We start from the raw sequence: 15,657 nt of genomic DNA, 5'->3' as shown, positions 1-15,657 counted from the left end.
TCATGTCTGGAGCATAGACTATCAAATAAAAAACAACTGACTATATCTTACAATCTATGAAGCGCAAACCACGTTGTATATGTTTGAACAGAAAATATAGAAATTATACCCTGTTCATTCGACGGCACAACAGCATGCTTCTACATCCCTGGTTCAGCAGTGCTCAAAATTTTGAGTCAAAACAATTACAATTGCTGTTATTTCCTTGAATTAGTCTTGCACAGATAAAACTACTTTACGATGAATTTGACACTATATGTCTTCATTCAGCTGGAAAATCATAATGACACAAGCATTTTGTAATTACTCCCCTTCCACTCAAAGTAACAGGCCCTATTGTATTGTGTCATGAGTATTTTCCTAGGCTGAATAAACCACTGTGGAATACAACTGCTGACATCAAACCGTTGACAAACAGAACCTGTTACAAACAGGGCAAGTAAACAACTGAATTGGATTAATAACACTTGGCACAGCATGTCGGAAGTACAGAGACTTGTATTACATTCCATTATTTGATAAGAACAGTTTTATGGCAACTTTACAAAATAGTTCACACGTCATAAACAAATTTCCAGTTCCCTTGGCATTTCATGTACACATAAAGAGACCATAAAACTATTCTTATTAAACCATGGTGTGTAATACAAGTCTCTGCTGTTCCAACATGCTGAGCCAAGTGTTATTGATCCAACTGAGTTGTTTACTTTCCCTGTTTGTAACAGGTTCCCTTTGTTCATTCACTCATTCATTCATTCGTTCGTTAATTCGTTTGTCAGTCAGTCAGCAGTCTGATGTCAGCTGTATTACATCTACTCACATTATCTACTCACAATAAACAATGGACAAGCTACAAATTAAACTGAATATTTATACAATGACTTTAATTACAATGTTAACCTACATGTACATATACGGTTGGCAGAACAGTGATTACAAAAGAAAGAAACACCAAAACAATTACGTTCTCCAAAATTAAAATCAACCAGACTGGCATGGCATATTACTATATAGGTCACTTTTTGGCAGCATGTTTGTCAGCCAATCAAATCAGAGGGCGATGATTATATAATACATATTACGTTTCATGATTATTTTTTCCAATCTACAGCTTAGATCAGACGTCCAATACAAAATAAAACATTGATGTAGGGTCTTCAAAGTTTCATCATTAAATATCAAAAACTACAGACAGTATAGACTCTGCGTAAAATTTGTTGACTTTTTAAAGTATCTTTTGATCAGTGTATTCTGTAAGAGCAATATCAACGTGTAGCTAGTACATTGTGTCCTGCTAATATACTGTACAGCTACATATTTCAATATTTGTCTAAACCCTGGCATAAAAATCAGCAGTGTGTCCCAGCCTTAGCGTCTTAGTTTATTTTTTTTTATCATATTCTGATCACACTGTATTATTGGGATGGTTTTGATACACACATGACAACCACTCCACCACTTGAATAGGCACAATATCGTATTGGTACTCCAAACCTATAATATATAATGAAAATAAACAATAGAATGAGTCAGTTTTGGGACATCACAAAAGTCATAATGTTTCTTAGATCCCTGAAGAAGGTCTCTTGCGTGAGATTGAAGTGTCGGTGAAATTTTAATGAAGAAAAGATTTTTATTACGTAGGAAAAGAGTCAGAAGAGAGTCAGCAGAAAGCACCAGAACAGTATGATGTTAGTGCTACAAGTCTTGGCTATAGACAAACCCCCTCACTATGCCACATTCAGAAGAGAGTCAGCAGATAGCAGCAGAACAGTATGATGTTAGTGCTACAAGTTTTGGCTGCAGACAAACCCTCTCACTATGCCACATTCAGAGATTTATAACTTACAGTTACCACAGTTAATCATGATTTATAATTTACACTTACCACAGTTAATCATTTGGGTGTTCAGGACATGATCTGTTGACTTCAAACCAAGAATCAATACAACTGTCAAAAGATAAAATAACATCATTTGTCAAATTACTAATACACTACGAGTACCATATGTGTCTGACTGATTGTAGGATATAGAAGTCACACTATAGTATAAGAATTAGAAATGTAACCAATACACAGAACATGATTTGATAAGAAGAGAGCTTTTGACTGCAACCTGTCACAGTGACGGTATATTCCATATCTTTCTGTCTTGCCATAGTTGTCATGACAATGTTGCCAAGGCAATGTACATTTAACCCTTTACCACCCTATGTTTACGGTATAATCACAGATTTGCACGAAACCTGTTCTCATGGAATTAAAGTTTATTTTGAAAAGCTTTTTGGTAAAGCAGTAATGCAGTTATATTTTGATAATGATGCACACAGCAATTGTATACAGGCCCAGATGAGAAACAAAATTTATGTTTAAAAATAAAGTTGTCTTGCAGAGCTACAGAAAAAGTTGGTCCAGAACAAAAGATTAATCCTATTCAATTCTTATGGTAACAATGTACTTCAAAATTATTTATCAATGCTGTATATTTTATGATGACTTTAGGGACCATCGCACAATGTTGCACAAGCTCAATAAATGAATTTTGTTTGTTCGGGAGAAAACCCCCTCCCTCTCCCCCTACATGAATGTTCACTAGTGCAACATGTTTATATATGATGTAAACCATGATGAAAATTGTAGCCGTCACACCTCTATGATCTATGCAATGTCATGACGGTAAACACTACCAGAAACACCAGAAACCCAGCACTGTATATCACATGAGAAGTAATTATCAACTTATCAACATCTCAGTAGTAAATAGAGAACCTGTTATCATTGAATGCATAAAAGAGTTTCGAAATTTGATTAGAAGTGCAAAAATGAAGTTCAGCAATTGCATTGACACCAGCCCCCTCCCCCTAAACAAACAAAGTTCGTTTACTGAGCTTGTGTGACAATTGTGTGATTGACCCTTACTTGGTACAAATTTGAAACATGGGATAGGTAGATGGGTGTAAGCATAAGAGCAAGCTACATAAAGCCATGTATGCATAATGCAGCTAAACTGTGTCACCATGTCTACTGGCCACGACAGTTGTTATGGGAAGTACTTGATTGGGACCAGTGTATAGCAATAATTCATTTTTTTCTCGCCTCTAAATTATGACAGCTGTACATTTTTCTTTCCCTGAGACAGCAATCCATAAATCAATGGTTAAACTTAAGGAAATTCTGTAGATCACTCTTAGAAGTCTTGGTATTCAAATGACAGAAAAACATTCATCCACAACAATATATCTATGGCTATCAGTCTATGAGCTGATTGAAACCCCAATGGCAACAAACTTTGGCAAGGGATCACTGGGTAGTCGAATGACATTCATCACTGATCAAATTCAGCTAAGTAAGGCGAACAGTCTATGAGCTGATTGAAACCCCAATAATGGCAACAAAGATCTTTAATCCAATTCCAAGGTCCTAGCATGTACACACTGCAAATTTATCAACTAACATAAAAGGTCTGGATACAAGTTTGACATGGGTGGGATCTCTTGCTATAAAACAGTGGAAATATATTTATCTCAACAGCAGGCTCTGGGTATATAAGTTTCACATGGGATCCCTTGGTATAAAACATTGAAAATATATTTATTTCAACAATGGGTCTAGGGTACTAGTTTGAGATCCCTTGGTATAAAATACTGAAAATATATTTATTTCAACAATGGCACTAAGGTACTAGTTTGAGATCCCTTGGTATAAAATACTGAAAATATATTTATTTCAACAATGGGTATAGAGTACTAGTTTGAGATCCTTTGGTATAAAATACTGGACATATTTCATCTGTGGTACCTGTGTTTGACAATCAGTAACTAATTATGCCAAGGACATGACCTTATTCTGAAGTACACCATAACAAATAAGTGCTGGATTACAATATTTACATTCTGAGCCTTGTTTACATTTTATCAGGTGGTGTTTTTGACCTTGTCAAATCATGTCAGAACGGAAATGAGCTGACCTTCACACCAGTAAGATGTCCCCAAAACAACAAATGATTCTAATAAGATTATTATTCCAATAAGCATTGGACGTATGATTTCAACAAGTGTCTTGAACAGCTCCCTCTCAGGCTAATTGTATGCTAGTCATGAAGTGAAATTGCTAACTGCATGGTGTAACTTTGCGTTTTATGCAACTTCATGCAGATAGAAGTAGATACATTAATACTCACAGGTGAAAACAATGACAAAACATCGAGTCAGCGATTTATTGAAATGACTATACATGGACAACACTGACCTGATTTTTAACAGATATTTAAAATGACTGATCATGTCTTGAATTGACCTTTTAGGATAACCCAGTCACTTTCATGAATACTTCAGAGAGCAGTTCTTACTATGTACTATGGATTTGTGTAAGTAGAAATCTAAACTCTATGCTCTAAACTTGTGATCAGAGTAACGGTTTCTAAGAAATTGTACTCCATGCTATAAACTAGTAAATGCAATGTACATTGGGGGTTTCTGAGAAATATTGTACTCTGTTCTGCCAATTTGTCAGAGTAGACATTTCTGACAAGTCTCCACTACATACTGTCAACTGGCGGGTGATTTCTTAAAATTATATACATGTACTCTACTTCACTGTTACACACTTGTCATCACAGTGTAGGTTTCTGTCAAAACTTCTCGTCACCTTTCGTGGCAAATACATGGGCAAGGTAAATGTGTTACATGTATATTTTTATGCATCTGTCATCACAGTGAGGGTTTCTGTTGGGACGACTCAACTCACCTTTTGTGGTAAATACATAGGCAAGGTAAACGTGCTATGGTATCTCCTTGTTCCAAGTCATCAAGGCATATGACACATTCCCCTGATTCACTAGTTAAAACATCCTCTGTAAAAATACAGGAATTACACTTTAGTTATCATTTGCTAAATCCTCTTGTATTTAAACATATGTAGGATTCTCTACAGCACTGCAGTGTCCTATTATACGTAGTGGGATTTTTTCTCATTATTTTAATGTGCTCTAACTTTTACAATAACTTCCCAGGAAAGATGTCTATGTAGCCAGTTTCACTTGATATCTTATCTCATCAAAACTGCATGCTCACAATGATACAGCTACACGAAACCTTGTATACTTCAAATGGTTTTTTTCCTTGTTTCAATGTGCTCTAACTTTTACAATAACTGTTCCGAGGAAGGATGTCCATGTAGCCAGTCTCACTTGATATTTCATCTCATCAAAACTGCATGCTCACACTTGTTACAGCTACATGTAACCTTGTATACTTGTAACTTCGAATGTTTTTTTTCCTTATTTCAATGTGCTTTAACTTTTACAATAACTGTTCCCAGGAAGGATGTCCATGTAGCCAGTATAGCTTGATACCTCATCTCATCAAAACTGCATGCTCAAGCTGTAGCGGCTGTACTTACTATTTGATCCCATAATTCTGACTTACCATTATAACTAATTCTTGGTTTGGTTAAACAAATAACAAGATGGCATTCAATATCATCAGGAGGAACAAACTTTGAACAGACCGGACACTTTATACCTGAAAGTTAATAATACAATAATTTTAACAAATTTGAAAGCAGAAAATTCTTGGTACCTGTGACAGTATTTTCCTTCAAGCTAGAGGGTCAAAATAGAACAAGATATTCAACTTATTGTCAAGTGCACCTTAGTGTAGCATAGGAATTGAAATCATTCTCAGTACCTGTGATATCATTTTCCATCAAACTACAGGGTCCAAAATAGAACAAAATCAACTTATTAAGCATACCTTCAATGTATAGTAATACAAGTGTTGCATAAGAAATGAAAACCTTGGTTCTGACTAAGAAATCAAATGATCATTAATTTATACCAAATGTTTAGGTGGTAAAATTCTATGGTAAAGAGAGTTGTTAATATACATAATGTGTGATGAGAGGGAAAAGCAGGTAAACTTGTATAGATGGTAACGAGAGTTGTTAACATACATATAATGTGTGATGGGAAGGGAAAAGCAGGTAAACTTGTATAGATTGGATATGTTCTATTTCAAAGTTAGGACAAGGAGTCAAAAAACATCTACACATTAGATGATGTGGAACAGACTTATCAGAGGCTACGTATGACTAATCACAGTTTTCATTACAGTTAACTGTTTGTAAGTTTCATTTCAAGGTTCGAATGACACACATACCCCTCCCCACCCCACCCACCCAAATTTGACACTAAAGTATCTCAATGTTTAGACTGAAAATCAGCCAATGTGGCCAATCTGCTCATCCCTTCCCATATAAGGAGAGAGATGATAAGGACACTCCTGATAATAAATTTTACAGTCCACTTTAATGCTTGGATAAACACAATTTAATATTTTATATGCATGTATGCATAGCTTTTCTTCTATAGCTATTTCATTATTAATCACTATTCTGTTTTATGACTTATATGTAGAAATTAAGAAACCATGTGGATTTATATTGTTAACATTACCAATAAAAGTGAAATACAAACAGTAATATACTACATGTATATTGAATTGCATTGTGTGTTACAAATTGAAATGTCTACAGCTATTCAATAATTCATATACATAGAACAACTACTGTACATATACAATAGGTGTCTGCTAACAACATATTGTTATGGGTAAAAAGACAGACCTTGGAATATACCCTAGATATTTTGTGTTGTTTTGTATGTCTGTATTGTTAGTTACTGTCTTTGTACCTGGGTTGTTGACCTGATTGAAGTGAATTGAAGCCTAATAAATACTTTATTGGGTGTTAGGGAACCAACACTCACACTGACTACTGGGCCATGAATGTTAGGGAACCAACACTCACACTGACTACTGGGCCAAGAGTGTTAGGGAACCAACCTTCACTGACTACTGGGCCATGGGTGTTAGGGAACAACCCTCATTGACTACTGGGCCATGAGTGTTAGGGAACAACCTTCACTGACTACTGGGCCAAGAGTGTTAGGGAACCAACCCCCAGTGACTACTGGGCCATGAGTGTTAGGGAACCAACCCTCACTGACTACTGGGCCAAGAGTGTTAGGGAACCAACCTTCACTGACTACTGGGCCAAGAGTGTTAGGGAACCAACCTTCACTGACTACTGGGCCATGGGTGTTAGGGAACAACCCTCATTGACTACACTGGGCCATGAGTGTATCTTGTTAGAGAACCAACTCTCACTGACTATGGACAAGCTTCTGATATACTATACATTCCAAATTATAGTAAAACATCTACTGAATAGCTGTTGCTTTCACTTCTCACAAAGTATTGATGGGACAACTTCACAAGTCACCCCCTCCCCCCTACTAATACCATCAAAATGTGTATCTACATGTTGAAGCAAAAGGTATGAAAAACTGCCCCCCCCCCCTTTATAACCAACATCACAAAGGTAATCCAAATGTTTAAGCTGAAGCCAGAGGTAAACCAAACAACCCTCCCCCTTACCCCTCCCTGATAATCACCTTCAGAGAATTAATCCAAATTAGCTATAGCTTCAGGTTAGGGATTGGACCCCTCATCATCAAACAGTTTATTTACATCTTGAAGGGAAAGACAAAATGTGGCAGCAACATTGAACAAAGAAAAGTCTTGTAGTGGAGGCAACCATAACAGACGAGCCTTGCATGGTCAGGTAGATCGATTGCTCTTCCAAATTTATATTTTGGAAGGATTCTTAATTTTTGTTTTCTCAGTATATCTCATTCTACTACACATATGACCTGATGTAACATAGAGTTACTTCCCATCATAGAATCCCCTCATTATCTTTACAGTAATGACAGTAGTGACCTTGGTTCTATTGTTGATTTCAAATTTAGATATGGTTAGGGGGTTGTTGGCTGGTAACACAATGGGATGTGAACAATGTTGCATTATACTATCGTGAATATAACACTTGTTTGTATTTAAATCGTTGAAACGCTGTGGTGATTTTGTTAAAGGAAAACGACAACTCAATCTTTTCTTCCATTGTGTCTTGTGAATACTTTTAGTTTCCTCTCTGAGTAACTGTACTTCTTTTGTGTGTCATGGGCTGAGGTTTAACCATTTGAAATGAACAAACAAGAGGTTACGTTATCGTGGCAAAAGTTAATATAATACAGAAGGAAGTCAGAGGAAGAAGTCATAATCTCAGTTACCCAGACTCTCATTGCTGTGGGGGCCCTACTACATGACCACCAAGACGAGAGTCTGAGTAAGGGTAATCTCAAGTCATGGCACCACAAGCCGGGCACCACACCTATTCCAACTTCCAAGTCATAGAAAATTGGCTTGTGAGGCCTGTTCTTTGTAATTAAGATGTATCAGTCGCTTGAGACATACAAACCTGGTGTGAAGGAACCAGAATTGTTCAGCAAGCAATGTTGGATACAAAATATTCCCCAGAATACATTGCTCTAAGAGAGAGAGAGATCAGGCACAGAGGATTTCGGATTATGTGTTCCCAGACTCTCGTTCAGGTGGTCTCATAATAGCGCCCCCTGGGGTCTGGGTATCTGAGACTAGGGAGGTCAAGGACATGCTTCAGACTGTGCACCTTGTGTACAAATTGAGGCCACTTAATATTTCTAATTTATTCATAAATAGGACCACTGTATGCAAATTCAATTGGCAATTATTCATTGTTCCCAGCTTATGCGCTGTAAATTCCTTGATAGTATAATTCTTACTGTAGATATAAATGAAAACTAACTAGCCAAATATACAAACATGTATCATTTCATACCACAGTTCTGACTAAAGATGATATCTTTTTTTATCTGCATGACACATGGTTTTAACTATATTCTTAGTATAAACCATCTAGTACACAATCAGAGGCTAATTACTATTCATTTATGTTTAAGTCTATGTATGTTCATAGTATCACCGTACATATATGTAATGATAGTGATTCAGTACTGATGGACAACATTCATTGTCCTGGGCTTGTGCACTGACAATATCTTGAATTCTTTCCTATGTTATGTATATGGATCACAATCATCTATTCACATACCACAATCTGATTAAAATCTGATGTGTTGAAAGCGGCTAGATGTCTTTATTTACCTCTATTTCAATTGTGTTGTGTCGTTTGTTTTGTTCCAGGTGACTGCCACCTTCCCACATCTGACCCAGTGTAATAGAAAATAAAGACATCTAGACACTTTCACCACATCACATTTTAATCAGATTGACTTTATCGTTGACATATATTTGACATAAAACATTATTTTAAACCTGCACTAGCTGTGACTGAAAATCATTTTTCCGATCTGACAACCAAAAATACATTTACTGAAAATTCTTTAAAATACCAATAATTAGACACTGTACACATCAATTCCAGGTCTATTTTATCTATAAGCAATAAGTAGAAATTGTGATTCATTGGGGGCTGATTTTTTGGGTATGGACCCAAAATTAACTTTGATTTGATATATTGCACCATATTATGTATCTTGCCTACATGGGATTCAATACATCTCATGGTGAACAATATTAAAATAAATCATTATTTCTAACAAAACAGTTTCAAAAAATGTTCTATTTGCAACGATTGTAGCTTTAATTGAGGTTTTATGTAAGTACTTTCATCTGAATAAAACACATTATAATTTAAACTCAGCTAGCACCATATTGATACAGTATCACAGTCCACTGATTAGTCTAATGTCGACATGTATCAATTTGCTGATGTTGTTAGCACAGTTGATAATGATAGCATAATAGGTATTTCCTTGAGTGCATATCATGTACTAAATCATATCATCAAATTGTTAATGTATTAAGTATGCCTTAAAACCAGGTTTGAATTCTGTCGATAGCAAGTAATGACTAAATAGAACACAGGTACCTTTTAATATGCAGAAAACATTACCATCCAAAAAGTATAAACACAGCTTATGCCCCTTTAATGACCAGAATGATAATTTTGGAAAGATCCCTTCTATAAGTGCAGACAGTTTAAGTGTCATTGCTAGACATACATGTATATCTATCTAGGGTGTTATTCCATTTAGCCTAATTACCATTTTATTTGTGTTATTCTGGTTCTTTACTTACATTTTATTTGTATTATTCTGGTACTCTACTTACATTTTATTTGTGTTATTCTGGTTCATTACTTACATTTTATTTGTGTTATTCTGGTACTTTACTTACATTTTATTTGTGTTATTCTGGTTCTTTACTTACATTTTATTTGTGTTATTCTGGTACTTCATTACATTTTATTTGTGTTATTCTGGTTCTTTACTTACATTTTATTTGTGTTATTCTGGTTCATTACTTACATTTTATTTGTGTTATTCTGGTACTTTACTTACATTTTATTTGTGTTATTCTGGTTCTTTACTTACATTTTATTTGTATTATTCTGGTTCTTTACTTACATTTTATTGTGTTATTCTGGTTCTTTACTTACATTTTATTTGTATTATTCTGGTTCTTTACTTACATTTTGTTTGTATTATTCTGGTTCTTTACTTATATTTAACTACATTTTATTTGTGTTATTCTGGTTCTCTACTTACATTTTATTACACTTAAAGATATGTCTGTCTCTCACTTAATCTTGTCAGCTATCTAGAATGTATACAGGTTTTTCTTTTAACCTTTCCTGTCACACCAATCTATAGAATCAAATTTACCAAGTTATATTATTCTAGTCTCTGTCTAATTACCAGAAATTAGTCCAACCTATAGACATGTCAAGGTACAATACATGGAATGCTTGGACTTTTTTTTGCATTTTTTTTGTCATGACATGTTAACTGCAGGGGTCTTCTAGACCATCATGAAAATAATTATGCATTTCTATTATTTTCATGATGGTTTAAGAGACCCCTGCATTACATACAATATGGCTACATTTCCATGACAATAGAGATGTATTTGCACAACAGCATTCTCCCTTCTGTTGATTTCCCATGGCTTTACCTTGTTATGAGGATTATGCTGCATAGCTTAATACCATTAATAAACTGGGGGGGGGGGGGGGGGGGGGGCTCAATTGTGTGTATACCGCTGCCAACACTTAGCAGTTCTCAAAATACTAATAAGCCAGTTACTACACACACACAACAAAGAAGGCTTCCCTCGAAGATTGGAACTCAATGTCTTCTCTAAATTCTTCACACTTATTGCGGATTTTTTGGGGAAATCCAATTCTGGTGCTGGATATTAGAAATCCAGCACCAGAATTAGATTTCTCCAAAAATCCTCAATCAATTGGTCCATGCGTCATGGGCAATCTTTGCACAAAATTTAATTTAACGCCATCTATAATTTTGTCTTACATCATATGTACACATACAGTCTGTCCTACTGTGACAAGGCAATGACACATCACACCATGCTATCTATCTCAAGCAAGTGTCTGATTATACCACTGCTTATGAGAATGATCTAGTGCACAATCTAGGCACAATTTAGTATTTAGTTATGTTAATTATATCATGAGCAAAGCTTCTATATGCAAATTTAGTACAGTAATTCATTATCACTGGTGCATATTCATTGAACTCAGAAGTCATGGACTTCTCCTTTGCAGAAATAATTTTCTCCTAGATCTTGGAATGCTTACACGTATACTTGCATCTATGTCATTTTTTGTCAGTTGTATAGTTAAGATATGTAATATACCATTATCTCTGGTATTAGCCTGTTTACATCACAAACTGTATCTTTACTTCCTGTCTCACTAACCACTTATAAATGTAATGTTAGTAACAGCAAACAATTAATTTAGCCATGTCCACAATGGCAGTTATCAGCATGCCTGTCTGTAGATATTGACATAATATTCACTACTTGTAAATGCTCATCTCAATGAAGGCACATATTTACATATTTACTTCATTGGAATATTGTCAATAAGGCTGACATATGTTATCACTCTCCATTGTGACCAATCAGTTTGAGTGCATTCTATCACATCAATCAGTTTGAGTGTATGATTTTCGAACAACGTTATTGTTTGATGTGGCTAGTAACACAAGAGGTTAGTGAGACAGCCAAAGTAAAATCACAGATTGCAATGTAAACAGACTCAACTCTGGTATAAGATTCTAGTACCAATACAGAACAAACGTATCATTGGTGTGCCCATAACAAAAGATTAACTGGTGAAAGTATTGCGTTTTGTACTTTTTGACATGCCCTGTTAATACGATACAAAGACCAGCTTTGACGTCTTGTGTTTAGAAAACTAACAATTCCCCTGTCTCATTTATCAAGGATGTTTTATAACAAGAAAGGGGCCGGGGAATGTATAGAACAGACTGAGAGTATGGCTATAGTAAATACACATAACAGATTAATGTTAAAAGTCTAGCTACCCAACTTAACTTTTCCCACTGTCATTCCTAACCATACCCTGACCCACTAGCTTACTTGAAACTGTAAATCTGTAGAGGCCGGTGCAGGGGGGCTCGTACACCCCCCTCCCCTTCGACTCATGTTGACTTTTGACTCTTTATGTTTTTAAAGCATTATTTAAAGGTTTGACTCCTCTTTGAATGCCGATACAACTTTGGACCCCATAGTTGCCAATTTTCAAACTTTTCTGTGATATTTTTTGAGAATGCAGTTTTCTGAGTCGCCCATTTATATATTTTTCCAAACTGTTTGACTCCAATTTTCTGGCTTGATATAGACTGGTTGTACAATCAATCTGCTGTTTTGTACTTGCCAAAAGAATTATGTGATGTGTGAAAGTGTCAAAACACTGACCCTTTGCTGAGAGGTACATATTAAAAACACAAGGTGATATATGAGCAATGCCAATCTTACATAAATAGACCATATGTTGACATAAACTTGATTGCTGAACTGGCATAACCTTGAACGAGTGTAAATACTTGCAACTTTATATTACTGACCTTACTTTCCATGAAGTCTTGAGTTCTAAGATTATCACATTGTGACCTTTCCTTGCAATAGACCATAGACCCCCATTGGTGGAGGGTCTATCAATAGACACACACATACATACATGGGATTGGCTTTCAGTTCACCACACATGAATGTATGTGAACTTTGTTTCACCTCCTTCAACTTTTTTTGTTTTTGTTTTTTTGACGCGTGCATGTGACAATCACGTGGTTCAACAAAGACACTTCTGTTGTGTGAGCTATACTTACGTCACGTGCTCACACAGGTGAATCTACATGATCTATGGAATATTGTGCGATTATGTAACTTACACTATACACAATGAAACATGGGCATGTTGATCGACCGAGATGAATCGACCGCTATGTCATCATATGTTGTTATTGCATTTAAATGGAAATCAAATGACATCAACGACTGCATGATGGTTGCTATTGTTGCCCCAAAAAACGTTAAATAATAGTAAACAAATTAATTTACCAGTCAATAACGACGGTGAAAGTAGATGTGCTGGTAATGACTGAGGTTGTAACGAAAACATATGATTAGAACCATCGTCTGGAGAACTGCTGTCAGAGTCTGGGCTAAAACTGCCATTGCCAGCTATGTTCATCCTTTGCTGTCCGAAGCCATTTTGAAAGCTTCCTAAAGATCTTGCCCGTTCCCGGTGATTTGAAGAGTTCCCACCAAAAACATGGTGATGTGGGTGAGGATGTCCGTGTCCGAACGTAAGTCCTCCAGATGCCGACCCAGCTGAACCTCCAATGCCACTGCTTGTGCCACCACTGGCTGAGAAGCTATTCCGGTGGTTACCTGTGCTAGCTTTCGCACCCATTGCTCTTGTAATCAAACGTGGCTCCTTGTAGAAAAACTACCTTGAGATCGAAATTCACCCAAATATATGTAATGTGCAAGAGGAGTTATCCAAAACTACGGTGAAAATAACAGTGAAGTAGTAACGCAATCACACGTAGTCGCCATCTTGGTTTATCATGTCTGTTGTGACCAAAATATACTGTGACGTAGTCCACTAGCGACCAATCAAAACACCTAATACGCATAATTAGGCACCTGAGTACAGTGCGCTGATCGATCGATTGGCGGCATTGGTCAAATATTGGAAAGCAATGGGCCTTTATTTTACATTGTTACATTTCTCACCTTCAGAGACGTACTTTAACATCTATGTATACACGTAAAAGTAATGTATGTATCCGGGATATGTATCCGTTTAACACGAAGCAATATATAAGTGAAAACTGGAATTTACGGTCAAAAAATCACTGAGTGATTTCAGTTTCGTACATCCCCTATTATAGTTAGTATAAAGTTATGTTAAAAAAGTGTTTGTTTGTTTCTTTTTTAAAGTTACACAACTTTAAATGACCGTCGTTTACCTGAATGAATTGCACCCAGGTCACGAGTCAGCTCTTTTATCTAGAGGAATAGGTAAGCACTGCTGTATCAAATATATTCCTCCAGCTCTTAAATCGTAAAACCTTGAATCATTAAAATTAGGGAACCTTTTGTTGGAAGTTATTGAGTGCCGGAAGAATTTTCTGTGAAATTTTTATAAAACAAAGTTATTCCCTGGGAGTCGTTCGAGCCCAAACCAGTTTTCATGTTTCTGCACCGACACTATGGTAGAAGTAGAAGTAGAAAGGAACCAAATACATTGGAAATCCTATTTATGTGACTTTTATGGTCAATTAACAGTAACAACAGTTGTAAATCCACTTGAACCAATTTTATATTGACTCAGTTTGTCACGTGGACAGATTTACAGTACTAGAACAGGTGAATGTATAAAGGTGACTGGTACCTCAGACCACTATTCTGGTCTGAGCTGGTACGCACGCACTCTCACCAGGAAAACAAAGCATCACCCCAGGGAGCATCGTCACAATCACAACACGTAGAAACATGCAGAGCAAACACTCCACCATCCAGGATGTAGTGACCTTGTGAAAATCAACGTCACTCAAGTGTGAAATTTATAATAGGAAATGTACTTCCTTGACTTGACAATTTCTGCACGACAAAACATCCGCATATCCGTTTGTTTACACGAACACTTTGTAGACAACAACCGTTTATTGACACTTCATCACGAGAAGACGACAGCAATGGAAGTCACAGAGAGTAAACATTCTATCAAACCAGAACTGTTTATTTCTTCCGTGACAATGCGAAATAACCCCCTGGGCTTGGACGGTGCCGTAAAAGAGGCTGTGGTTTAAGACGATAACCCCCTGGGCTTGGACAGTGCCGTAAAAGAGGCTGTGGTTTACGACGATGTCAGTACAGTAAACTTGCTATGACAAACGTTAACCGCTTACATGTAACAATATTTTTTCCCCACCCATTGTTCCTTTTTTCACGACCATTGGAAACTATCACTGAGATGTTCAGATCATAGTCTGGATGGCAACGTGGTCTCTAATGAAAGTGAATAGTCTAGTCCCTATACGATATCGTTACGATTTACACCATTCGTTTGTTTACACACTATAGTATTTTGTAAACAACAACCGTTTATTGTCATTTTTGTGTGACAGCATCCGTTACTTTACACCTTGTGGACAACAACCTTTTCAATTAATTGTTATACCAATCTTTTATTTCAAATGTCTCTATTTTCACCACAGTTAGAAACTATCAGATGTTCAGAAATAAAGTGAGTATTATATTTCCAATAGTCTTACATGTAATCTCCGTTTCAATCATTTGTAGTCTTGTCTTCCGATTATTCTTTAGTTGTTTTTTTTAAATGTATTACAAAGA

General features: G+C 36.2%; 1 protein-coding gene across 1 annotated transcript; it reads right to left on the bottom strand.

Moving 5' to 3' along the window:
• Positions 1-884: 884 nt before the first annotated feature.
• LOC144447524 (E3 ubiquitin-protein ligase znrf2-like) lies at positions 885-13,860 on the bottom strand. Its single transcript, XM_078137570.1, has 5 exons — positions 13,354-13,860; positions 5,428-5,523; positions 4,748-4,853; positions 1,889-1,951; positions 885-1,494 (listed from the first exon to the last, which is right to left on the bottom strand). Exons 1-4 carry the CDS (start codon positions 13,706-13,708, stop codon positions 1,894-1,896), a joined length of 615 nt encoding a protein of 204 aa, XP_077993696.1. The 5' UTR covers positions 13,709-13,860; the 3' UTR covers positions 885-1,494; positions 1,889-1,893.
• Between the last annotated feature and the right edge of the window lie 1,797 nt (positions 13,861-15,657).

The sequence above is a fragment of the Glandiceps talaboti genome, chromosome 16, assembly GCF_964340395.1.
Source record: "Glandiceps talaboti chromosome 16, keGlaTala1.1, whole genome shotgun sequence".
NCBI classification, from domain to species: Eukaryota; Metazoa; Hemichordata; class Enteropneusta; family Spengelidae; genus Glandiceps; species Glandiceps talaboti.
This window is presented reverse-complemented; position numbering and strand designations above follow the sequence as displayed.

Excerpts from the sequence above, each read along its gene's own strand:
- LOC144447524 (XM_078137570.1), bottom strand. The coding sequence starts at position 13,708 with ATGGGTGCGAAAGCTAGCACAGGTAACCACCGGAATAGCTTCTCAGCC. Across the intron at positions 4,854-5,427 it reads ACCAAGAATTAGTTATAATG|AGGATGTTTTAACTAGTGAA; the intron begins GTAAGTCAGAAT and ends GTATTTTTACAG. Across the intron at positions 1,952-4,747 it reads CTATGTATTTACCACAAAAG|TTGTATTGATTCTTGGTTTG; the intron begins GTGAGTTGAGTC and ends ATCTTTTGACAG.